General features: G+C 44.9%; 1 protein-coding gene across 5 annotated transcripts in view; it reads left to right on the forward strand.

Annotated features, from left to right (window-relative positions):
* LOC136783406 (LIM domain transcription factor LMO4.2) overlaps positions 1 to 26,603 on the forward strand; it is a 159,659-nt gene that overhangs the window by 109,563 nt on the left and 23,493 nt on the right. For 2 of the 5 annotated variants that reach the window (XM_066743540.1, XM_066743541.1), the window contains exons 3-4: positions 18,813 to 18,977; positions 22,648 to 22,856. In XM_066743540.1, the coding sequence (XP_066599637.1) occupies positions 18,813 to 18,977; positions 22,648 to 22,856 (374 nt within the window). Of the gene's footprint in view, positions 1 to 18,317; positions 18,978 to 22,647; positions 22,857 to 26,603 lie in introns of all 5 variants that reach the window. The other 3 variants (XM_066743538.1, XM_066743537.1, XM_066743539.1) reach the window with 2 other exon arrangements.

Below are 26,603 nucleotides of genomic sequence, written 5' to 3' on the forward strand. Positions count from 1 at the left end.
ATATACAAGACAGTTAACGAAGTAAACGAGACGAACGAGAGACGTCGGGGTCGTAGTTGCGGTGAAAAAGAATCAAAGAAATAACCCGTTGAATTGTATCAAGGGGTAGATTTAAGGAATTTATCGAGCCATTTGACTAAGTGAAATAAAGAGCGTGCGTGGTTAAGGAGATCGTATATATATACACACACACACAAACACACAGAAAGAAAGAGTTTCGTGCTAAAGTGACATTTGCTTGTAGGTAAATCCTATTTAACGCGAGTAGAAGGCGAAATAAAGACGTCAGGGTGCAGATCGCGGCCAGTGATTCCAAGGGTAGAAGAAAAACACAATGGGGCTGTAGATGGTTGGGCGAGGGAGCAAGGAGAGGGGTGGATATATATATACATAAGAAAGAATGGACGAAACGTATATAGAAGCACGAAGGAGAGAAGGTGGATAAGGGAGCTAAGACGTTGTCCTTTCAACAGGTGGTGGCAACCATCTCTAACACTGTGTCGTGGTAGCAACCACGACGATAACCCGCGGCGACACTCGATAAAACGGCTTGTAGAGAAGACAGGGATGAGAAGGAGGTGGGGTGGGGGGGGGGGGGGTAGAAGGAGGAGAAAGGGGTGGGCGAAGAGAGGTTGCAGGCTCGAGTCTCTGCTGGAACTACTGGATGCCTGAAGAAAAACACCGGAGGGATTATCGGTCTTGAATACACCCCTCTACCACCATTCACTCTATTATACCCTTGCACCCTCCCTCCTCCACCCCACCACCTTACGTTACACTACTCTATCCTAACCTCAAACGTATATCCCTCACCCAAATGCACTTTTTTCCACAATCTTATTTATTACCTTTGTCCCATCCACCCCCCAGACAGTCTCTCCCTTCAGGACCGATCCAGCAACCATTTCCCACCTAGATTAGCTATATATATATATATATATATGTACTACTGCCTCGACGCCATATAGGTACAATAAATTAATTCACCGTTCGAATCAATCGCGCTTGTCCAGTCAGCGCTCGATTTTATCGGAGTATCGTTGAATTGAAAAATAGTTGTGCGGTTTCTCGGTGCTGCTATCGAAATTTGCTCGCTGCCTCGCTCGCTAGCCTCGATAACCGGACAAATGTAATTCCGCGCTTATGCAAACTAGTATTATCTGACCCTGATATCACAGGACACGAATCATGTCAAATGCGCCAACTGGCAACCGGATGTGACAATGGTATACGCTCTACAACAGGTGATATTGCCACCGAAAGGAAACAAATTATTTTTAATGCAACAATTATCTTTGTAGTATCCATAGAATTTATATATATATATATATATATATATACACACGTTTTTCTCTATAATTGTACAGAGAATTTTCAAAAGAGATCGTAGATGTCAGAGATTTATAATATTCTACGTCATTGAATGATATTCTTTGATGGCGCGCGTCTCATTGGGATCCTTATACCGATGATTCTTGGAACGCGCGGACATTTGAAATTAAATGAAAGAAAGCAACGAGGCACGAAATCTATACTCGTACTCCCCTCGCTTCTTCTAGGCTGCCTGGCCTTCCATAACACACCTACTACTACACACGTACACACACACACACACACACACACACAAGTGGACATGGACGATGCGAGGGTTTTGGTTTCGGGTAACGACGCTGATGCGAACGGAAAGCTTCGGGCCGGAATGAATGAAGGTTTTGTTAATATCTCGCATACGCGTATCCCGAACCCTCGGATCGAAGCATTCGAAAGTAACCGAGCGGAAGCCCGAGTCTTTCTTCGAAAACAAATCCGAAACTCGGCGCAGCTGCACGAGCGCTGAAAAATATTTTCTATTTATCCTTCGGCGATTAATTACACAGTCGCAGCATTACGTTTAATTTCACCCATGCAACTGGAGATTGCATTGCAAAAAGAATTTTGCAGCTTTTGCAAGAACGAGCCTATAGCTGCTTCGGTCTCTTATATGGTAAACTTTCCTTAAATCTCGCGCGGATGCCTTTTAAATAATTTCCTAGACTTTATGCAGCTGCGAGACTGCGGAAGAATTTCCCGTCCAACGTCCACCAGCGATTAATTGCGTTCTACTCTCGAACTAATTTCGCTTACAATTGCAATTGGAGAATATAAAGTCCGCGTGTCTCTTTAAAGGTTGCAGAATATTTTCCCCACATTCTCCAACGATTAATTGCATTAGCAATTGCAAACTCTTCGCTCTTGCTGCATAGGACTAAAAAGTGAATCCCGTTAAACGCGTGAGAAAGTTAATAGGCTGCTCGTAAAAATGCCACAACTATCAAGAGACCACAATGGAAACACCAAAGTATAATGGGGGACCCTTGTAACTCGGTTCAACAGTTTTCCCGTTTCGTTTATAAATATATATAATACTATTGGTATGACGTCACACACACACAGTGGAACACTCGATGAAAATGAGAATTCGCAGGAAGCTAATAAATTCTAATGAGAATCCAGGTTTGATCAAACTCTGTCATAATATCAGCTATCCAGTCGGTTCGAATCAATTGGAATCTATTCTAGGAGGAGGAGGAGGAGAGAGAGAGAGGGGCGGGAGGGGGGGGGGGACAGAGATAGAGAGAGACTACACGGATTTGATTTTAAAAGAAAATTAAATGGGCATAAATTAAATGGCAGGATTTATATCGATTGGATTAATTATCGTGGAGAATGTGATGTTTATTGTGTATATCTATTAAGTAGATAGGCAAGTGTGAAGGAACGTACATTTATTAAGAGTTAACGAGGATGATTCCAGACTTGGCAGAAATTCTAAGAAAACTTATCGGTTTCGTTGTAGGCCGATAGTCCCCTGTTAGTTTTACAAGAGGCCTATTAACTTTCTCACGCGTTTAACGGTAGATTTGCATTTTCCACTGGCACATCGATCCTCGCATTCATCCGTTTCTGCAGCTGGCACACACCACTACGGCTAATTAACTGTAATTATCGGGAATAAAACTAATCCTAACGGAGTGAAAAGACGCCACTGCCCACAATCACTAATTAACGAATTTATTCCACTTCCTCTTTCACTCGACATATATATATATAGCCTAAATTCTAATAATTCTAAACTTCTCCATTTATCCCACAGCATTCTACGACACCCTTCATTTATTTATAATTTCTCTCTCTCTCTCTCTCTCTCTCGTTCTCTCGCGTCCATCTCGCTCCTCGACGCTCCTTATATTCCTATTTCCACCACTTTTTTTTCCTTCTTTTCATTGTTCACCCCTTTCACGTCCAACTTAATTACTTTAACGTCAAGTGCGTTTAATTCCATTGCAGTAATTAATGAAAGTTCGTGGCATTAATTTATGCCAGCAATTTAAGGAAGTATCTAAGCTTTGATACTTTCATGTGATTTTTCGTGGGATTTAATGGTGCCGCGAGCACGACTAATTTATTCAAGTAATTTAATTAAATTTTCAAAATAAATCGTCAAGTGTTGCACACGAGTGGCGGCTAATGCAGGCATCGAGTACACATTGGTGCATGTGGGAGAAGTGTGCGCGCGGGGACCAGATGTGGCGCGCCCACGCGGTGAAAGTCGCGGTAATTGATTCTGTGTTCTTAAGACATCTCGTGAAAGATTCCGTGCTGAGATTAAGCGACTCGACGTGAGAGAGAGGGAGAGAGAGAGAGAGAGGAGGAGAGCGAAAATAACGCTCGCATTGAAAATGCTCATAGCGCGAAACTTTACTCGATTTAACGCTTCCCCGAGCACCACTCTCGATATGCCAATCCCCCTCATCTGCTTATTTCATAAATCAACCCTTTGATACTTCCAGCAAAATCATCGGACCCCCCCCCCCCCCCCTCCCCCAAAATAACATCCGACAAATCCATTTCGAGATATATATATAGTTTTATTTAATCAGGTGCCATTCCTTCCAAGTTTTTGTCCAGTAACATTTTCCAAGTGAATATTTCCTTCTTAATCCCACAGTCACTCGGTTATTAATGCTGGCTAAAAGCTATTTAGATAATGGAGCTATTAGGATGCAACGAGATAATAGATTATTGAGCATTCAATATACTCGGCGTATATTGAAAAGGGTTTCGCGTTACTGCCCACACTTTAGAAACTCGGACCTTTCCCTCCCACAACCAACTCTCTTTCTCTCTCTCTCTCTCTCTCTCTCTGTCTTTCTCCCACTCGAACTTACAATTCTATAGCACCGGCAAATTACACGAACATTGTTAAACAAACGAGCGGAATATTTCTTGAAATACTCGGTGAGAAAACTTGACTCTCCAAGGAGCTATACATAGCTTTAAAAACAAGTGAAAACAGAGACACACGTCCATATATATATATATATATATATATATATATATTACTTAAAAAATGCCGTAAAGTAGCGATTGCGATTCTACTCGAGGGACAAAGAGAGAATTTGAAGAAACAAATTGGAGTGATAGCAATGGTACAAAAGGACACGCAGGGGTTAAAGCTGCTGGTTAAAGCATCAAGGATTATTCGTTTATGGGCAGGTGGTGTAATTGAATAACGATCGGTGTGCTAGCACGTTTGCCAGTTTAGGCGTGACAGTCATGGCCAGCCGGTCGTACCGATGACACTCGCGCGCGCGCGCGTCTCACAATCGGTCATTACGCGCGATGACGTGCGTTTTGCTCCAAAGAGAGAGAGAGAGAGAGAGAGAGCCTTCGTTTCGAATCGTTTACTTTTCTCCAAGCATCGTTGATAGTAGAAGAGAGATCTCTCAAAACGAAACCTGTGACAAACTCCTTTGTCGCGCTTGATCAATGCAGGCACGCCTCCCTTAACGATCCCTTCATAATTCAATAAAGCAGCCAGGCAACCCCCGAGACCGTTAGACTCCACTCCCCACTCGTCTATCGCCAAATTCCATTATTTCGTTCGTTTGATTATCAAGACCAGCGATGGAAGACCGACTGAAAAGTCCATTGCAATTTCACGCAGATTTTAAGCTGCATGCTTGCGCGAGAATCAAGTATATAAATTCAAGTTTCTGTGAAAACGTGTGTTGGAGAGGAAAGGAGGAGGAGGGGGGAGGTGAAGGGGGGTGAAAGAGTAACTGCAGCGTGGTGGGTGGGGGGGGGGGGGAGGAAAGAGACATGCAGGGGAGAAAGAGAGTTGGATGTAGGGGGAGGGGGGGGGGTTGGCGGGGGTGGAGGCCGCAATATCGTGATTGCTTTTCAGACGACACTTTGTACACACAGCGACGAATAGCGGAGAGAGCGGCAACCGACTCATTACGGTAATGACACGTATGCATCAATTCGCATTAATATTCTAATGGACTTCGGTCGTCTTGGTGGGGGAAGGAGCAACGCGGGAGGTGGAGAGAGAAAGCTCGTACGGAAAAGCAGCCTGAGAGATGGCGAGAGATTGTTTACTATCTCGCGCATAATGTCAATTAATTAGTGAATACCAATGCAGCAGCCCCTTACGTAAGCTGCTCTAAAACTGATATCGATCGACGAACTTTGTACAGTCGGTGGAAACGATTGCTACACCCGATACAAACGAAACCAGCTGAGACGCTGCTTCAAGGCCCACGTTCCTCCGACACTGTAACTTTCAATATACGTTTGATACTTTTTCTCGTCATTATTGCTCGATGTTTTGTACTGTGCAGGATGGGACGGTTAAACTTTGTCGTTCTTTAATATTTTGCGTCGTTTGTAAAAGTATGGAAAAATGTTTACTTTGTACAGTCTGTGATAACGACTGTTATACCTGGTACAGAAGCGACTGAGGTATTTTCGCTCAAGGGCCACGTTCTTCCGACTGTTTCTTCCGATACGTAATACTCTTTCCCATTGTTACTCGCCAAAGGCCAATTTTCTTATATACAGGGTGAGACTGCGAATTTGTCCAACTTAAAAATTCGTGTTTTTTGTGAGAATACGAACAAATGATGAGCTTCGATCCTGTTCCATGTCTCCATTCGTACAAACATTACTCGTATCGTAATAAGACTGTCTCTGTGTCGTACAGTATTTTCCCATATTTTCACAAACGACTGAGACACCGAAGATGGACAAGGTTATTGCCCCACCCTGTATATTCGTTCGAACTCTCTCGTTTCTTCCCTCCCTGCAGGAATTCTATTCTTCCAGCTGAGATTATTCCACTGTACGAATATCGTGCACTATTCGGAGTTATAATTTAGAGGCTCGCTAAACTATTCTAATTATGGCTTGGTACTCTTTATTGCACTGATAAACAGACATTTGTTCTGGTCAGTAATTAAGAACACTTGTGCCGCTGCGAGTGCTCTCCGCTCTTTTTATCCTTATACACTGACGTACATATATATAGATAGATATCATCAGTTTCGAGCTGTAATTCGAAGTATTAGTTGGATTATCCAAATTGCTGTTTGTGTGTCGAAGGGAGAGGAATTTAAATGTTGGAGGGCGGAGGGTAAAAGATTCATATCGCAGCAGGAAGGTTGGGTATATAGAAGCCTTGGCTCGGTACATCGCATTATAATAAGCTGGCCACGTAATTAGAGAGGAATAATCGTTATCTCGGCACTCAAGGCGATTCGTGGATATAACGTCTGCGTACGGTACAACTTTCGACTGATTCCACGAACAAAGCGCGGTGCGAGAATACTCCCCTCCCTCTAAACACTCCTGGGGCACTTTTTATTTCGTTACTGGAGTTCCTCCGGCAGAAAAGCGAAATCCTTTTCATTCCCTGTCCGGTGCTCGAGTCAAATGTTATTGTCCTACTCTCGCTCACTACCTCGCTTCGCATCCCTCCTTCGTTCCCTCGCGATCCCACTGCCCTCCGGCACTTGAATTAAAAAACCACTCAGGACTAATTAAAATGTTGACCGGAACTGCCACTGCATCCTCAAATCGGCTGGATACAAAGCTCCCAGTGAGTGTTAGTACGTGTGTGTGTGTGTATGTGAAAACAGCTGGCTCGCTCGATACTTTATCGTGCGGAAAATTTGTTGATTTCATTAAAACTTATTACAGCAGTCCCCATTTGAGGCAGAAGTCCCAACTTTTTCAATCGAGCCAATCTCTCGATTGAATCTCGCGCATACCTCTGACCACCAACCACCTTCCACTCCCTTCGTTATATTCCATTTCGATTAATTCATCGGGAATGAAAAGCCATCGTTTCGCGTGTATAATACGAGCTTTCGTAAAGCGTTGCAAGATTGTAAATGGAGAAAGGACGATGACGATAGCAACAAACGCGACACCACAGAACAGTAACAAAAGCAACAATAAGGGGGTGGTTTACCCTTCGGGGTCTTTCACGGTCCTGCGAATAACAGTTGAATCTAGGGTTCCATGACAGCTGCCGTTTGCTAATACACACATTATTTCCTGTTTCGTAAGCGGCCACGTATGTGAATATTCGCGCGCGCACCAAAAACCGAACACCCCCCCCCCCCCCTCCTGCTTTCGTATATAGTCCCTGGCAAATCTATGCAACGCGTGTGCGTGTCATTGGAAGTCGGCGCTCACTCGAGGCACACACAGAGTGGCTGATGCAAGATGGTAAGCTGAGAACCGACAAATGTCGGAAAGCCACGAGCGAGTGGAAAGAAGCATCGCGCTGAATTGCCTTCAACCCCCTCCCTCTCCTTATCTGCAGAATTTGAAGAGCTTTAAAAAAAATCATTACAAATTTTTTCTGTCGCGAACTTGGTTCCATTATTTCCGATTAATATGTCAAAGCGTAAGGTACATGCGCGGGTCGGTAAAGTTTGTACAGTGAAGCGACTTTAAAGCGCACCGCGCGAGTATGAAAGAAAGAAGGAAGGAAGGAAGGAAATAAATATAAGGGTCTCGCGTGATAAATGTACAATAAAGTACGCGTGTGCGTTTGACAGATATCGTCCGCACCGTTGTTTATCTTCATCCCAGCCAATCTCGAGCATTCGCGTGCTTTATTTAAGTTCTCCCTTGAATAAAGAAGGGCGCAATGCGGAGGAGGGGGTTATTGACCCCCGCGACACCCTGTAAAAGCCCACGTGATCCGCATCTTTCGCCGAAAAGTCTAGCGGATCTCGTCGCGTGACAGCTGCCGCAGCGTCGACCACTGCCTGATAAACTGATAGTGCGGGCGGTGATAGGGAAAAAAACCACCCCGAAAACTCAACGACGCACCCCTTGCCACCCTCGTCGAAGCAGAGAAATATATAACGCGAAAACACCGCGCGATATTGCGAATTCTATGGTTTTCGCATTACGTATTCACCCGTCCCTTACACCCCCTCCCCCCTCCCAACCACCCCCTCTACCTCAGGCCATCGTCTACCGTAGCCGACACTTTGGCAATTTCAATTTCCCACGCCACGCTAGGCCCTCTGCACGGCCTTCCTTCCTTCCTTACGTGTACATCTTGTGTGTGTGTGTGTGTTGGTGTATACCACCCTATCTACCCCCAACTATTGCACGCGCACTAGCGCGCGATCACGTGCGACACCTGCCCACGAGTCCAGATGGAAAACCATTGTGGTTTTTTCTTTTTTCGAGACAAAATAAATTCAAACTATATTCCCAAGTTTTAACGTTAATTCCAACAACTACGATCATACTAGGCTCCCCGTTGATTCATTAAAGAAAAAACAAATGGATCGAAGGTTTTGGTTTATACGGGCCTGGGCAGAGGGTGGAAATGAATGGGAGGGTCGAAAGGCTGTACTACGCAAATTAAGGGAAAGTGGCAGTCGGTAGTTTTATGTTCTCATCTCAGCGACTGATATTGAATTTCCTTAGTCGCTTAATCCGAATGCTCGAACAAACGGGACTTGCCGGGAGTCGGGAGAGGCTCGAGGGGGTTGAAACTTGGCGCATAGCTCGTGGAGGGGGTAGAAGGACTGCCAGTGGGTAAAATAGCTTGCTGCAACGATCTTGCGAAATTGAAATCATTACTTTACGAACGCCAGCAGGCGAAATTGGTTATACCGGATGATTCGCTATAAAATTCTCAAAGATACCATATACTTGTCTCTCTTTCACTCGTACAACCTCTTTCTCTGTCCATCTATATATATATATATATATATATATATATATATATAATGTAACATTTAAGCATCGATACTACAGAGAAATAAAGCGAGAAAAAATATATACCCTCACGCGAGTTATACTGTTTTCAACTTCTCCAAGAAGAGAGTTTCATGTATATGTATATATATATATATATATATATCGAGTGTGAGAGAGAGAGAGAGAATAATAAACCAAAGGGACATAAAAGGGGCTGAATCGAAACGCGTTCGCGTGGCAGAAATTAGTATTCCGTTTAATTAAGTAACCTGATATTTCGATAATTCGCAGCCACGTGTTGCATTGCTGGATGACAATGACGTCTGCTGGCCAAGCGCTAATCAGTATGCGTCCAGCATCCCGCTACAACCACTGAATTGTAACGCGAATGCTAATCATTCATCACCACTCAATAACAATACCAAACCTACCGTTTGACTATAACTGCGCTGATATTCTCTACTTATCCATCCGCATAAATTAACTACTCTCTGCCAAAGGCAATGATTTTCATAGGCCAACGGACATTACGATGATTATTGTTCGGTCAAGCTATATATATATATATATATATATAGACAGTCGTGAACAAAACCACCGTACGATTTAATTTTTGCAGACAAATCGAATGGCGAAATCCTCCAAGATTTCATGCTCTTTTCACGTTTTGGAGAAACAACTCGAGTTTTACGTGGGTGAATGGAGATTCTCGAGGAATAAGACGAGGGTTGTAGCCATCAGGTATATACAGTGCTTGGTTGAGATATTTCCCGTTAGTGTCGAGTTTCGGTTTGCATGGAAAATACCTAGTAGTGTAAGGTATAGAATTGCAGGTGGGGTGGATAAAGATGGTAGAGAGGGAGTGAGCGAGTCCGTTGTTACTAGCGTGGCCGGCAGCCAGAGGCAATTACAAAATTGCAAAAATTAACCATAAAACTGGACCCGGCATACCGACGCTACCATAAAGCTGGCCGGATGCCCCGCCAATCGACGCATATTTTTGGCATTTACGACCAATCACGTAACTGCGAAGAATGCCAAGAAACGACGCAACCCCTCCTTTCGCTCACCGACAAATTCTCCCACGGCAAGAAAATTGCCCTACGATTTTTTCTCCAATAGCTAATGAAACTCCTGAAATAAGAGATTGCTCAAATTTATTTCGCCTTTTATATACATATATATATAATTCTCATTCGTGTAATCTCGATGGACGTAAAGTGTGCCTGCAACATTAATGTACGATAAAAGCGAAGATCGAGTAACGGTTTTGATTTGATATTTTCCTACATGTAGAGGGGAGGGGGGAATAATATTGTTACGTAATTCTCCATTAAGGAGGGGATGGTCGTATTGCAGTAATTGTTTCCATTATAAGGGAGAAAGAAACATATATATATATATATATATATATATAGAGCGACTGGTACATGGCTTTTCTAAAGGAACGTGGCGGGGATAATGTTGGTGGTGGTGGTTTAGGGTGAAAAGGGGAGAGTTTTGTGCGTGTTGGGTAAATTTGAAGCTATATGGCATCAGCTGTCGTGTAGCGCGCACGCGTGCACTCTCAGGCAACGGTCCTTAATTATACTATTAAACAGGCCGCGGACTCATTGTAATGCACGCTCGCTTGGGGGACAAGGCAGAATGGCTCCGTAAATTCATTGTGTCGAAGAGGAGATTGAACTGCGCCGAATTTGCTTGAGAACGTCACTTAAGCGTCGCTACTATACAGCATTAACACACGCACGCACGCACGCACGCACACAGACACACGGAGACACCACACACAGCTGCAGCAGAAATCCAGACGGGTACTCTCGCCATTTCTCTCTCTACAGCTGTAAAGCCCTTTATATCTTTCCGACGCAACTGGAATGGGACTAAATTTTGATTTATCTTCGCGGAAGCCTGAGAGAGAGAGAGAGAGACCACGAGAAGAGTAATCGATACGAGTGTATGAAAACAAACGAATATAAATTAACCATTAACGTGTGCGTTAAGGCTAATGATAAGAATATACGTATATATACGATAGGGACGAGAGTGCGTGGTGCGATCGACGATACACACGAGAGTGAGTGATTTGTAATTCGTGTGTGTTAAAAGAGAGAGGGGGGGGGGGGGGGTGTAGATCCTGATGGGGAAGAGATGGAAATAATTGTTGGAAAAAAGTGAGAAAGCTGGAAGGTTTGGCTAGGGAGAGTTTGGAGTGGCGAGTGCGTTTTCTGCGGGCAAAAATCGGAAAGTCGAAGAGTTGCATAGGTCGTTAAGTCAGAATTGGAAATGGCTGGAGGAGAGTTGCCGGCAGCGGGAGAGGCAACAAAATTGCTACGCAATTTTCTTTGCCGGCATCTCTTGCGCGGGACGCTGGAGGATTCACGAGGGGGAGTGGTGGGTATAGTGGGGTTATATAGAGGGGTTGAGGGATGGGAGGGGGAGGGGGGAAGCCACGCGGTTGCTCGTAAACGCCCAAAGAAAGGAAGAACGCAGTTTAGTTGCAACGTTTACTGACTCCAAATACGATTTGCTGCACGAGGTAACGATTCTCCGGCGAATACCCAGCCAGAGATACCAGCGCGGTGTGAATATCGAACAACGACATTCTCCTGCTGAGAAAAATCGCAAAATTATTGCCCGTCCTCGGAAAAATCGTGGCGGGCAGCCTCGAAGGATAGAGAATAATAGACAATAATAACATGTTGAAGAGTCGAAGCTCGATGGCCAATGGTATATATACAAAGTTGGCGAGAGAAATAGTGGGCGTAAAAATCGAAGCGGTCGGCTTTTAGGTTGGCCAAGCGTAAAACTGTTATTTGCTGATGGGGAAGCGAAGGAGGTGATGCGCTCGAGGGTACGGGAAAGGGTGAAGGATTCGACCCCCGATGGCACCCATAAATATCCAGCGTCGGCAGCTTGTTACTCGTGCAAACCGACTACTCTCGATATACTTGTATCCTTTCCTCCACCACCACCACCACCACGCACACGGCTACTCGTTCTTCGGGATATTTTCTCGCCCAAGCCCGACTTCTTCTTCTTCCTCCTCCTCCTCGAACGTTTATTCCGGGCTAAACGCGCGATAAATAATCCAGCCACGGCGCAAATTAATTGTTAAAGATTAATCTCAGCCCTCCTGCCGCGGCTTCTGCCGTGGCTTTCGCCACTACTGCTACTCCCGATGCTACGTGAAATCCCTCGGCGTACCATCTTCCATCCGTACCAGAGTGCACGCGTGTACCTGCGGATGATGCGTAGCTTCCTCCTCCTCCTAGCTGCACACCGAGATCTCCAGCAAAATCCTCTCAACTCGATGCCATTACTCGCCTATGGCAATCAGTCATGCACCAACGAGCCGATGAATTAAAATTAACGAACCTTGATGGATGAACTTTGATTATTAAAAGCGAATCATCTCGATTTACTATATATAGCTCTAGGATTTCCCCCAACTTTGCACTGGATGATTCGCGGAGGAATGTAAGAAAGGCGTGGGAGAGGAGGGGGTTTTTTGGTAAACCGCGCAAAGTCCGGGTTTAACGTTCCATATATACAATAATAATATAGAAGAGAGCAGGCACCGGTCAAGATAAACGGGCAGCATGAGCAGGAAGGAAGGTTAGATGCTCCGCAGAGGGTGGTTGGCTGGTTGGTTGGGTGGTTGATGGGAAGGACGAGGGGAGGTCTGGCGCCTAATTGGTCGAAATTAGCAAGTTTAGTCATTAGTGGAGTTTCCGGCAGTGGCGGTGGGTCCACTTGACTTCACTTCCCGAGAGCGAGGAAGCGCGGAAGGAAGGTGTGTACAGCTACCATCGGTTACCTAGCCGACATATAGCGTCTCGTGTCTACCCAGTCTACCGAGCAGCAGCAGCAGAAGCAACCCTTCCCTCTCGAATTGTGCAGAGCCAACTGCTCTGTGCCAAGAGACCGCAAATAACTGTTTCCATTGGATTCCTGCGGTTTGCACCTTGCACCTTAGCCCGGCGCAGCCTTAAGTACCTGCTCCCTACGCCTAAATACGATCTTCCCCTTTTTTCCGATGAGCGATCCTCGCCGATCGTTCAATAAATTGCGCCTTGTTTCGAGAAAATCGCTCGAGTCTCCGAACGATCGATTCCCCAAACAACGCACCGACACGAGCACACGCGCAACGCGGATTTAACGAGAGACTCTCGAGCTGCGGACTACCCGCGACGACCTTAAGGCGATCTCACAGCTGCTCGAAATTCTCGTCGTTGGAGATCGGCCAATCGAATAAATTCAACTTTCTCGCTACTTCCGACCCGTAGAATCGTGGAAAGGCCGTGGTTCTGGGTATATTATATATACATATATATATATATATGTGTGTGTGTAGGTGTAATGTTGTTACGTATGTATATCGCGTGCCACCGTAGACCATAATACCGTTCGATCTGAATTTTCCAATTGAGCTAACAGCGTTTGTCGGAGCTCTCAATTCACTTGATTTTATTTCCAGCATTTACCGATGCCTGCCTCGAGCATTTTACAGCTTAATAGTCGCGTTCGCGATATGTATCCGCCATCCATTTTGCATTATCCACACCGAGCGCACTGCCACCGCGAAACAGTGATAAATAAAAATTATCAAACGCGACCAATCAGCCTCGTTCTTCCCGCTCTTTTAAAATATGTAGTCACGTCAACGCGATGTTATCGTTCACTCCATTTGCCTCCCTCTCCTCTTCTCTCTCTCTCTCTCTGCACGGTGCACCAAAATCACACGTATACGCTATATACATATATACATTCCAACGAAAAGTGTAGAATAAAAAAATTATATTCGTATTAAAAATCAAACACCCAAGAATATACAAAATGCAGCTATATATATATATATATATATATGTAAAGTTATAATATAAGAGGCTTTCACAGAAGCATCATTCTCGATCGCTCCATCAGAGTTCATTACAAAAGTTTACTGGAACGAGGTAATTAATTAGAATAATCAGTAAACTCCTGTGTAGATTTTACGAGGAGGAGATCGATCCAGATTCGCGTTTTCATAGAACGAGGCACTTCGGTTGAGCGCGTGGGTTGAATCTTCTATTCGGAGTGGGGGATGGGGAGGAGGGGAGGGGGATAGGGGGGGGAGTAGAGAGGGATTCTATATAAGGTAGTCGCACCAACACCCACGCAATAGGTCCGTACGCTCGCGGGCATACATCATTCGCGATACGAGCGTAAATCCGTACATCGAAACACACTCTGGTCCTTAATACGTATTTAATTAAGTGTATGCCGGGATTGCGCCGGGTTTACGGCACCGGATATCAGCAAGGGTCACCATAATTCTTGGCCCACAGCCTCCCCTATACGAGACGCGCGATCGCCTCCCACGCTATCTCCCTTATATCACCCGCGGTCGAATTTCAGGAAATTAAAGTCTGTAAAATCACCCGTTCTCCAAATCTCACCCCTCCTTACCAAAGAAGAGATTCTTTCACCGTTCGCGTTAACACTGTCATTCATTCTCTCGGTTAAATGTATATATACGATATAAACGAAGGAAGATGTAAACGCGTGCACCGATTGATAAGCCAGTTAGAGAAACAAGCGGATCGTCTGAGAGGACGACAGTGGGGGGGGGGGGGGGGGGGTGTATAATGGCGGGGGTCAGGAGGGGGCAAAGGGACCGGGACAAACACACGTTGTAGTCGGTATTAATACGACGAGCGGCCTATAATGATAAGTTCGGGTTGGATATAATGGCCGCGTGCGCGGCTGGAAGACAGAGAGCATTGGGAATAATCTAATTATTATTGAAAGCGATTATAGTAATTATATGCGTGCGACGCGCGATGGCCAAGTCGGAGAGGTGAGCCTGGCGAGCTCTCCGGCTCGGAGTGCCGCGGGGATGGTTATTATTACAGGTATCCCCGACGAGGTCAGCCTCAAATGAAAAGGCATAGACCCCCCGGCAAAGACCTCCTTTTTCGAAGAACCGTGCCCCTTTCCTCGGAACGCGCCGTGTAATTTTCGAGACATTTTCCTCCTCCCAAAACAACTTTGTATTTCGCTCGATTGCCAATTCCGCTTTCGACCCGATCCGATCGTCCGGCCAGACGCATTTCCCCATCCCCCCTCCCTATTATAGCGCACATTGTGTCTGTGTGTGTGTAACATACACGCGCGCGGTATGGATGCACAAAGGCTGAAAACGAAGGGGAAGGAAAAAGGACGTTTCTGGTATACACACTATATATATACTCCACGTCACATTCGAGCAAACTTGACGTTATTTTGAAGATTGCAAATCTTTCTTATTTCTAATATTGTTATTATAAATATATATATATATATATACATACCGTTGAAAGTTATTCAAGTTTTGTAATTCCTACCGTTTCATCGCATTTATTTATCCCTCCCCCCCCCCCTTCTCTGCGAACGAAGAATAAGCTACCAATTAAAGCTGAATAGACGGTCGGTTCGAAGAGTTTGGAGCTTATTTAAATTTAATTAGAGGGTTTTGCTGGGATATTTTGTGTTTTTTTTGTGTAGCTTGGATCGATCGAAGTATCGTGTAGGAAAAGAATGATGATTTGTCGAATGTTGCTGAGGGAGGTGGGAGGGGGGGGGGGTGGGGAACCTCCAAGGTGAACTGTATCAATCTTGTGGTGATTCGGTGAGTGTGGCCACGGTGGCGTCATCGTTATCGCAGGGAAGGATAGGCGTCCTCGTTATCGTCGCTTATCTCTAATGCGATCGCTGGACCGCTCGTTATCGCTTTCCTCTTCTCCCTCCTCCTCCTCCTCTGCTTCTTCTTCGTCGTCGTCTTCTTCGTCGTCGTCGTCGTCGTTGTCTTCCTACAGGCTTACTCCTGCTCGACATCGACGTCCTCGCCATCGTAGTCGAACCGTCCTCATTTTCGTACGATTGCGATCGTTAATTATCCCTATCGCGACTCATCGTCCTCTTCTTCTTCTTCTTCTTCTTCTTCGGTTTTTATACCCCCTTCAAAAGCCCCTGCGAAGACCCCTTTAAAAGGCACTCGACAAAGAAACCTCAAAGAGCCCCGAGTAAATCGAATCTATATTATCGACCGATTCCTCGTATTTGCCAATGGTACTTGCAGTGTTTTTAATCTAATGATACAGGACATGGTTAAAAAAAGTGCAGTAATAGAGAAAAGAGAGGCAGAGGAATTTTGAAAGGTTGCTCTCTCTCTCTCTCTCTCTCTCTCTCTCTCTCTCTCTCTGTCGACATGACGCGCGATAAATTAAAGCAGGAGTAGCCGTGACATTTTGCGGTTATTAAACGAATAGAACGTGTCAAAATCAGTGATAGTCGTAAGGTATGAGATTTAGCTGCGCGGTTAATTTATATCTGTCGTGTGACATAAACTATATTTGCTATCGAAGATTCTATTTCTTGGCGATTCCATCATTAGCCGACGTCAGGAAGCATTTGGCTTGCGAAGAGGCAAAGGTATTCGAAGCGGAGGAAAGCAACTCGTTAAAGCCGGCGGGGGCCAAAATAATGGCTGTCTAAAGAAATATATTTGAAGCTCGCGCGCTGCATCTTCTTAATTAACGTCGCGACGCCATTTCGACGTGGCCGTTCCTATCTTTACGAACTGTGTCGTGCGTTTTCCCTCTGCCTTTTCCTTTTGCCGGCATCGCCTAATGAGAGAAGCCACCGCTCCACGAATACCTCGTAAGACCCGACTGCGATAAACTTTCTCTCTGATTAACAATTAAGACGAAAAAATTCCACCAGCAACAATATACGCTGCTCTTGCAGCAACAACAACAACAACAACCATCTTACCCCCACTCGCCATTACGCAATTCCGTATTGTTTCCAACCAATTTATCCCCCCGTCTGTGCTATATATATATATATATATATAATACAGAAACACACGCGTCACGCTAATATTTACCGAAAAAAATACTTTTCAAAACTAAAACACTTTTGCAATCTCATTTTACGAGCTCCACAAATCATTCCGCAGGCACTTTTTAATACACGCGGAGGACAAAGCAGCGTCCCCTTCAATTTAATTAAATCGCTTATGATATATCACTCGCTGCTTTCAGTCGAGTTCCGAGAATTTCATAAATCACCCGTTTGTATTTAATTCGATTTTTCAAAGTGGAATGGATCGATCGGTGGATTAATGAGATTTAATTTAATTAGTATTGTCTATATATATATATATATGTATATGCGTATGTATTGAGGAGTTGAAGGGAGAGGGGGGCCGTTAGGTTAGAAAGGGACTCGAAGATACGGGACGGTCAAAGATTTCGGTCGAACAATGCGAGTGTATAAAGGTGAAACATTCAAAGTGTTTGTACAGGTAGACAAGCTGCAAGCGACACCCGCTGAGCTACCAGGAAGGACGATTATCCTTAATTAAGATAGGCGTTCCTAGTAGGTTACGTACCGTTTTCACGAGCTTTCTTAACAAAGAAGCTGGTTAGGGCTGGTATTTGACGAATTTTAATGCTCCCCTAAGAATCCACAGGCTGCCTTCATTTGCATTTGCATTTGCCTCGAGAATCTCTCTAAGCCTCATCTTCCCTTGTCTCTCCAAACTACACACCATCGATGCACTTTTTGCACGCGACTCTGTCTTTTCTATATTTTCTTTCCTAGTCCTTGCCTTCCTCGTCATTATCCACCAAGTAGATTATACAGAGAGATAGAGAGAGAGAGAGTGCACTATAGTGCCTTCGCATCAGGTTTTACTCACAATCGTTCGAGTTTTGACCTTCCCAATATAAGTTCCGCAGGTTAATTCCTATACTTTATACACCATTTCCAGTTGGACCTTAACATCTGTTACCAGTCAGTCTGGCTGTAAACTCTATGCGTCATAAAATCTTCAGGTACTTTTCTTGGCAGACTGTAAAAAGGAGACCGAAAAACGTGAGGGAACTGTAAAGTCTTCCAAAGTTTTCCCAAAGTGTTTTCTTCCCCCCCCCCCCCCCCCTTTGTTTTTGTTTCTTATTATACGAGAGGGCCAGGGACATCTGTTTTGGTCAGTGGCCCACTCGGTCTCTGCACAACCAACCAGTATATATATATACAACCTACCACTCATTCAGATGATACCGTTTGATCGTTATCTCGACTAACGCAGGTTGTATCGAGAAAGAGTATATATAGCAAAGTAGAGTAAATATTTATAGAAAATCTATGAATTTTATGGGGAGATTGAGAATGACGAGAGACAGGTCAAAGGGTACGTAACTGGTGGTAACGTTGACTGTTTCTGGTTACAGATAACGCAAGAGAGCCGGAAGCTCAGTCCAGCTCGGGATCCGGGCAGTACTGGCCTGTGAGCGAAGGTAGCGAAGCAAAGAAACGAAAAGCGAGAGAGAAAAGCGAGAGGGAGAGGGAGAGAGAGAGAGAGAGAGAGAAAGAGAGAGAGAGAGAGTGAAATTTTCGTGGTGAAGTAGTCGGTGGGCTATTTGGGCCCACCCCTCACATCGTGCAAGCTGGCGAGCGCATTGACCGCTGGTATGAACCCCCACCACCCGGCTCACCCCGCGGCCTACCCCCATCACCCTTCGCTGTCGAGCAGCCCTCACCATCCCGGGCCCGGCCAGACCCACCACGGATACGGCCCTGCCGGCGGGGCTGGAGGACCCACTGGCGGCGGGGGTCCACAAAATACCTCCAATGCCACCACCACCACCCCCGATCTACCGAGTCCGCACTCACCCAACCACGGACTTTCCAACGAACAACCTAACACCCCCTACTCGTCGCTACAGGTCAGCCAGGGAATTGGCAGTAACGGCCACCACCACCACCAACCTGGCCCGCAACAGGGCTCCATCATGCCCGATCATCAGCACCATCCGGGACACTCGCACTCCCACATTCCGGCTCACCCGGCTTACTCGTCCGTCAATCATAACAACAACTGCACGCTTAAGGTAATTACTCTTTCGATTACCTAGCAGTTTCTCCCCTCCCCTCCCCACACCCCTTTTTTTACTTTAATTCCCTCGCATCTCGTTTTTTTCTTTTCTCTCGAATTCTCATCAACCTTCTTACACTTGTATATCCCATTGAATTTTATATCGGCGCTCGAACGGTAAGTCATCCCATCCACCCGAATTTCATCATTCTTACATATATATATATATATATAGTTCATCTTGGAACGAAACACACTGCTCCTGAGCGTTCGCGGTCGCTCAATTTTTCCCTGCCTAACGAATTCAGTGTTTGTGTTATATAGTTTATATGTGTGGATAGTACACTGAGCTATGCGGATTCGAGTGCAACGTGGTACTATATATATATATATATATATATATAGAGAGAGAGAGAGAGAGAGAGCGTCAGGATCAGAGGTACCGCTCCAATCTCGCTCGACCAGCTTAATTACGCGTTTACACCGATACGAGTAATCGTTGTTTATCGAATCCTGCAGAGTGCACGTATATGTATATTATGTACCTAAAGCGAGTCCTGAAATTCTGCTATCCTTGCGTAGGCCCACTTTCTATACGCTATGCCGTCACGCAAGAACGCCCGTAGAGAGAAAGTCTCACCTCGTTATTCGGAGATGTTCGTTGGGAATGAAATTCATTAGTTTATTTCTCGGTATCTATATAGAGTCTGGAAGACTGGACGAAGGTAACGGAGTACCGTTGCCGTAAAGCAGAAAGAGACGTCATCTCGGTGGCCGCGGCAACATGGACGAGGCACAGGCAGGAGGACGATGAGAGTCGAGGCTGTGAAGATATGGCAAACGGGGGAGAGTGAGAGAGAGAGAGAGAGAGAGAGAGAGAGAGAGGATAGGGTACCGGATTCGATGAAAAAGAAGAGGGACGAAAAGGTGGTGCAGGTATTATTCGCTTATGCGACCCTCGCTTAGGCGGCCATTGACAAACGTAACAATATGGGCATTTACCATGGAGAAATATAATTGAATAGGGGCGGAGGGGACCGTGGGCCCCGCTGGGCCCCTCCAACTCGAGTGTAGTCTGGCTGGGACCGTTCCACTCCAGCTTTGCTCCGTGTTCCGTCCGTTCCCTTCCATTTCTCCTCCTCCCCCCCCCTACCTTCCCTTTCAGCGTTAGTTAGGTCCTTTCTAGGCTGGTCCTTTTTATTTCCCCCACCATACCGGTACACTCGTTCCGCCGTACCTGAGAGAGGCCACGGACCGCGCGCGAGGCCCCGAACCAAGCGGCAGTTGGTCTTGGCCGCTCAGTTGCCTTCTGACTCCGGTCGGGTCAGGATCTTACACGGGGGCCCAATCGGACGGACCTATCTCCATCTCGCTCTCTACATCCACTCCCACCCTCTTCTTCCCCACCTCCCTCTTGTTTGTCTCGCCAAACAAATATTGGCCAGCCTTCGCTCGAATCAATTCGCAAAATCATTCCACGCGCGCGCGCGCGCGAGTGTGTGTGTGTGTGTGTGTGGGAGAGAGAGAGGTTCGTGTAGCAAAAGGATTCAAAGTGTGTTCTCAAAAGAGTGCTTTATTTTCTCTCTCTCTCTCTCTCTCTATATATATATATATATATATATATATATTACCCGTGCAACGTTCCATACCGTTTCACGCAAGGAATTCGGCATGTGGTGTGCTCGATGATCGCATCCTGGTGATGATTCAGTACTGGTCCAGCCTGTTAACGAGTTAAAGTCTCGGCCTGCGACCAGTTTGTGTGTCCAACGCATTAACATTCTCGAAGAAGGTGGGCCCAGCCCAGTCCTTTCACTCGGCAGACGCTCGTCGTTTCTTTTCTTCTACCACTTGCTGAATTCGAAGTTGAGCGTAATAAAGCAAAGTTAAAGGAGGCTCGCGGAGATGGAGCCTCTTGGATCGTTGCCGTCGGTCCGCAAAGGATGAGCCAACCTCGTCTCTCTCTCTCTCTCTCTCTCTCTCTCTCTCTCTCTCTCTCTCTCTCTCTTGTCACAGCTGAGACCTTTGCACTGGTGCAGAATTATTGTCACTGGTGATTTTGACTATGCGATGACGATCGTGCGCACATCGATTCTTCAACGTTGAACTCGCTGCGATAAACATTAAGCAAATTGGAGGAAAAGGATTGTGCAGAAATAGCACATCTTGCAGAAGAAGAAGAAGAAGGATTTAACGATGATCGATTAAAGTCCAAAATGACCAATTAACAACGGTCTTCCTGGATTTAATAGCTGATTCGCCAGATAGAAAGTTTCCTCTCTTTCAATCATTAGCATCGCGTCAACTGGCTCGAATTAAAAGCAAAAGCTTAATTGCCGAACACCTATCGCTATACAGTTTCTCCTGCGCGAGCAAACATTTCTCGATTCAGCATCAGCCAATGACTGTGGATATCATCCTGGAGTTAATTGGACCAAGTGAATTAAGATTGAATTTCATTGGACTTTATGAGTGGAAGCTGTGGCGAGTGATCTCATGAGGGATCATTTGTGTATTAATTGGACTAATTAGGATCTAATTAGGCAGAAAGTACGGCATATTCCCCAATCAACGGAGTAAACCAAGAGCTGGTTGGATTTAAATGAGAGATCGTATCGAGTTTCTTCGTTACTTTTGATGAAGGCCAATTATTATTATTAGCCGGAGGAGTACCTGCTCGGATCGTAAGGCCTGCTCTGTTGCTGGCTAATCGGTGATTAGGAATCAAGCCAGGCCCGTGCCAACGTGATTTTTCGGAAACTTGTGCCGCAACGTGCTTCCTCTCCCTTCGGTCGAGTGGCCGTTGAAACTGCTCGAATTGTGTAAAAGTGCGTGGATGAGAAGGCGACTTATCGTTGCTTTTATCGATCGGCTAATTTCAAGGGGTGAACCTTTCTCGCGACTCGAGAGCTCGCGTGCACTCATCATGGAGGTGCACCCTCACCACCACCACTACAGCGACCTCGCGTCCAGGATGAATCAGATTAAGTGCTTTACCAACGACAAAATTGTAAGACCCAAGCTCGCACAACAGCTTATTCCCTCGTATGGCATGCTTCGCTTTTGAAGATCGACCCCTCTCGCTCGCAACGGTACCGCTACCCCATTTCGATACTCAACCTAATTATAACCAAAATGCTCGCGACGTTCAATTATCGATAAGACAACAACGATTGCTCGGTCCTCCGAATCTTGATCGAACGAGTCTCTCGTATACGGAATGTAATTATTCCTCTTTGCGTATATTCATTTATCTCAAATAATAATTTATTCACTCACCCCTTTCCTATTAATTTATGCGCAAAACTGAAAAATTTAAATACCACAGTCCAACGCGAAATGCAATCTACGTTGCCCGAGCTTATCTCGAGGAATTTATACAACCATCGCCAGTTTCTAATTGCGTTAATTGCTTTATTAAGAAGAAAAAACATAATACAGGTTTTATATAAGCTGCCATCGTAGTGCACGAGTGCGTTGAATTGTGGAAAATTCGAAAACTATTTAGGAGCAATCGTACATGTGTGCATTGTGTGTAGGTGTAGTACGTATTTTATAGTTTAGTCGTGTGTGTGTGTGTGTGTATATGTCAATGTTCGTGGTTGTGTCGTTAATAATTCGTGTAGATTTTTCTTTTTTCGTCGTACAGCAGAGTTAATAAAAAGTGTTTGGATTTTCTGTTGCAGCAAGAAGGTGGTCCGAGTGGGCCTAATGGGATACAGCAGTGTGCGGGTTGCGGTGGACAGATAATGGAAAGATGGCTTTTATTCGCGATGGAGCGCTATTGGCACAACGGTTGCCTCAAGTGCTCATATTGTGGTGCGGCGTTGGCGGAAATCGCACGATCGTGTTACTTTAGAAGTGGCATGATCCTCTGCCGAAATGATTACAGAAGGTAAGCAACTGCCCCGAATCAACACTCGTCTTTCCTTTCTTTTTTTTTTTTTTTTTCATTTACAATTTTTTTAACATTCATCTTATTTCCCCTTCGTCGTCATAGACGTAAAGTATATAGACAAAATTCAAGAGCTGAATTTTAAAATAATCTCACGATTGTACTTGTATCATATACATATACAAGGCTCCTCGTGTGGCATTAGGAAAAGAAACCGATGAAAATAACGAAATATTACGTAATAATAGATTTATAGTCAAATGGTACAAGGAAAACTAATTGTAGGAGCACGTGTGCAATCAGGGAACTAATCTATAAGCATTTACCTTGCTGTGAATATTTGCTGAATAGGCAATGGAGAAAGATAAAGATCGCCGGATTAGCGTGCCGGCGAACTTACATAATAAAAAAAGGAAATAATTTGCAATAGCATGTATATTATATATAAGCGTATAATTGAAGTGGCATAAATTGTATCGTCCAGGTATAAATAAATACAAGTTTTCATCATATTTTCGCAATAAAATCGCAGCGGGCGCGAACTATATCGCAGCTTAGAACTTTAGCGAAGATACTTTGTGCGTATATAACTGTCAGATATTGGCACACTTCCAATTTTCTCGCTTCGAACTTTGCTGCTGTTTACAAAAGAGTTAATCAAAGAATAGAAGAAAAAAAAAAGTAGAAAAAGAATATGATTTTAGAGTTTGCTCGAAAGTTTTTACGCTACGACGAACGCAAAGGAAAAATTATGAACATTTCTTGACACGACTAGACGCAATGACTCATCGTCCATTGTAAGGAATAATACGTGAAAACCGAGACAAATGGAGCTCCGCGTATTAGAATCTAGGAAGGGATTGATATTCCATGCCAAGATTCTAAGAATCTAAGAATAAAATTATTTCGCAATCTTTTGGAAGTAACCCTGAAAATCCAGTGCCACTGTTACGCTTCAAACTAGAATTCTAAGCGCAAATTATTTCTTCGAGCTGTTCCCTATTTATTCGTCTTAGCCTTGAGTTTCTAAGCTGATTTATTGCTACGGTGTATACCGGGATAATTAGACAAATATTTTTGCCGCATCTGGTCTCGAGAACGTTTCGAAGCAAATAGAGAGTGGAAAATTGATCCATTTTCATCGACGACGAGTGACAAATCGTTTCGCTGGCATTTGACCGAGTGGCAAATAATTTTTCATCGCTCCTCTCTCACTCTTACATATATATGTATATAGTTGGTATATCGCGCGAGGCGCGTGGTCCTAGCCGCGCGAAGCGCGCAATAAGTGGCTTGCGGTCGCTCGGTTTGTAGGAAATTCCTATATATATTATATCGAGAAGCATCGGTCGTTCCAAAGGTATATATATATATATATATATATATATATATATAATATATACATATACCTATATAGGTTTTCAGGCACTCGATAAATTATACCGAAGGAATTAAGATTGCGACGAGGACATTTATAAAGGCGTGTTTCTTGCCGCGGTGAATACACACCTAATCGTAGGAGACTGTTCCAAATTTAGAGGATTCGAGGTCAGAACGGCGTTTAATGAGAAACAGACGTTGAACTTAGTTACTTATCCCGGAATAGATTGACACAACCTACTCACCAGTGTCTATAGAACGCAACTACCAGCGGATCTCTTTCATTTCGCGTCCAAATTAACGAGCCCAGTCATCGCAAACATCATTATCATCCGAATGATTGCTCCGATGAAAAGTCATCTTCAAAATCAAATCCAATTAAGCTAGCCAAATCGTGTTTACCAATTCACTCTCCTGAATACGATTATCATGAATTACCTCTATTGACTTTGTCGGACGTTCGCTAAAATCTTCCAACCCCCCTCCTACACCCTCTCCCCCTCCCCAAACGCGTTATTAATTTGCTCGAAACTTAACATCGCCGTTGCCAATAATACATACATATATAGGTACTATACGGGCACCCACGTGCAATTCATTTCCCAGCTATATACACACTCCAATTACCCATCTCGCACGCTAATGGATTAGATTTTTCTCATTAATTAACGTTACTCCGTTTTTTCTACATCGTCCCTATCTCCGCTTCGTGTAATATTTCTTCAAGACATTTTCAATCACGCAGCTAAATATTACCCGCTTTTATAACTCTCACAACCGTCTCATACTAATTGGTTTTACTTTATGCAATAGTTGCATATTTCGGCCTCCTACTTTTCGCCGTTAATTAGCTCAAGCTCTTCAAGCGTATTTCATCATCCTCAAGTTTATCCATTCCTCGGAATACTACTGGCAGCCGGGACCGGGATCTGGTTTAAGTAACTCTCCGGACGGACGACGAACCGGCGTGTTATTGCGTTGTTTTTCTGCGTGTTAATTGGTACGACTCGCGGAGTTAATTGGTTCATTAAAATTCGCGATTGGACTGTCCCCCTAGCTCGCCTTTAATTTGCATCCTTCTTTGGATTTTCTCGTTAGACGCGCGACGACGGCCACGACAGTCGGGAGTGAGTTCCGTTCGCGGCACACACACACACACACACACACGCGCGTACCTTCTAATCTGTTGGCAAAGTCGAACGATTTAGTCTAGCGTAGTATCAATATTTGACCACGAGACAGACGCCTTCGCTCGATACCTTCTCTATACGCTATATATGTATATAGCTCTCGCTGTGTTTCTCTCCTCTGTGCAGTGAAAGACTTCCTCTATTATATATATATATATATATCGTATACGCGCGCACGCGTTCACCATTTTATTCTCTCCTCTATAAATACATACATATACGATCCATATAAAAATCTCTTAGATCAATATCTCGCGTTGTATACGGTACGTAATGTTTAAAAAATAAAATCCTTCGCCTTGGCGAAGGAAAAATTGCTCGTCGCCAGACGGGAGAGAAGAACGATGAATTTGGTGCAATCACAGCTGGTCTCGCAAGATTACGCTTAGGCTAAAATTTGTGGAGAATGAAGAGGTGGGAGCGAGGGAGGAATTGGCGTGACGCAGGGGAAACGTCGGCAGTTTTCGTATACAGTCATGGCCCATTCGATACACAAGCGAATTTATCGCGTGCGTGTGTGTGTGTGGTAACGTTCAAACGTGCGGAATAAGGATGGGAGAGTCGTCCGTGTCTATAGACACACATGTACATGTATATGTATATGTATGTATATATATATAACTGAAGAGGCAAAATAGGATCGTGAAAAGTTAGGAAAGTAAAGGATAGCGACGTTGCACGGGCTCAGACACGGGCTGATCGGAGCACACATGTGTATTCAACGAGGGAGAGGAGAGGGGAGGGAGGAAAAGGAGGAAGAGGGAGCGATGGAAGTAGTGGTGGTGGTGGTGGTTCGTTTCTTTTGGATTCAAGGAATGTTTCAATCAGTTTGATTGAAGGGCTGAGCCACGGCAAGAGGGTAAACTCGATTTACAGCCGTGTAGGAGAGGTATAGGTGGCCGGGGGTGAGTAAGTGGATTGGGGGAGGGAAGGCAGAGGGAGGGGGTGGCGCGATCAGGAAGAGGTAGAGGATGGGTCCTGCGGTGCCGAGAGCGAGGAGTGGGGGACAGGGTGAGGCGAGGCGGGGAGAGGCCAGGGGTGCCACAATCACCGAGATGCGTCCAATCACCCCCTGATCCCCGGGCCCACCCCCATCACCGGAGTTTCGGTTGTACCCAACGAGGGTTGTAGGGATTCAAGGGGTTCCACCGGCCAATCATCGCTCCGCTTTCCGCTG

Source organism: Prorops nasuta, unplaced genomic scaffold (genome assembly GCF_024137725.1).
Source record: "Prorops nasuta isolate Cenicafe-Biocafe unplaced genomic scaffold, Cenicafe_Pnas_1.2 PNAS00033, whole genome shotgun sequence".
Taxonomy (NCBI): domain Eukaryota; kingdom Metazoa; phylum Arthropoda; class Insecta; order Hymenoptera; family Bethylidae; genus Prorops; species Prorops nasuta.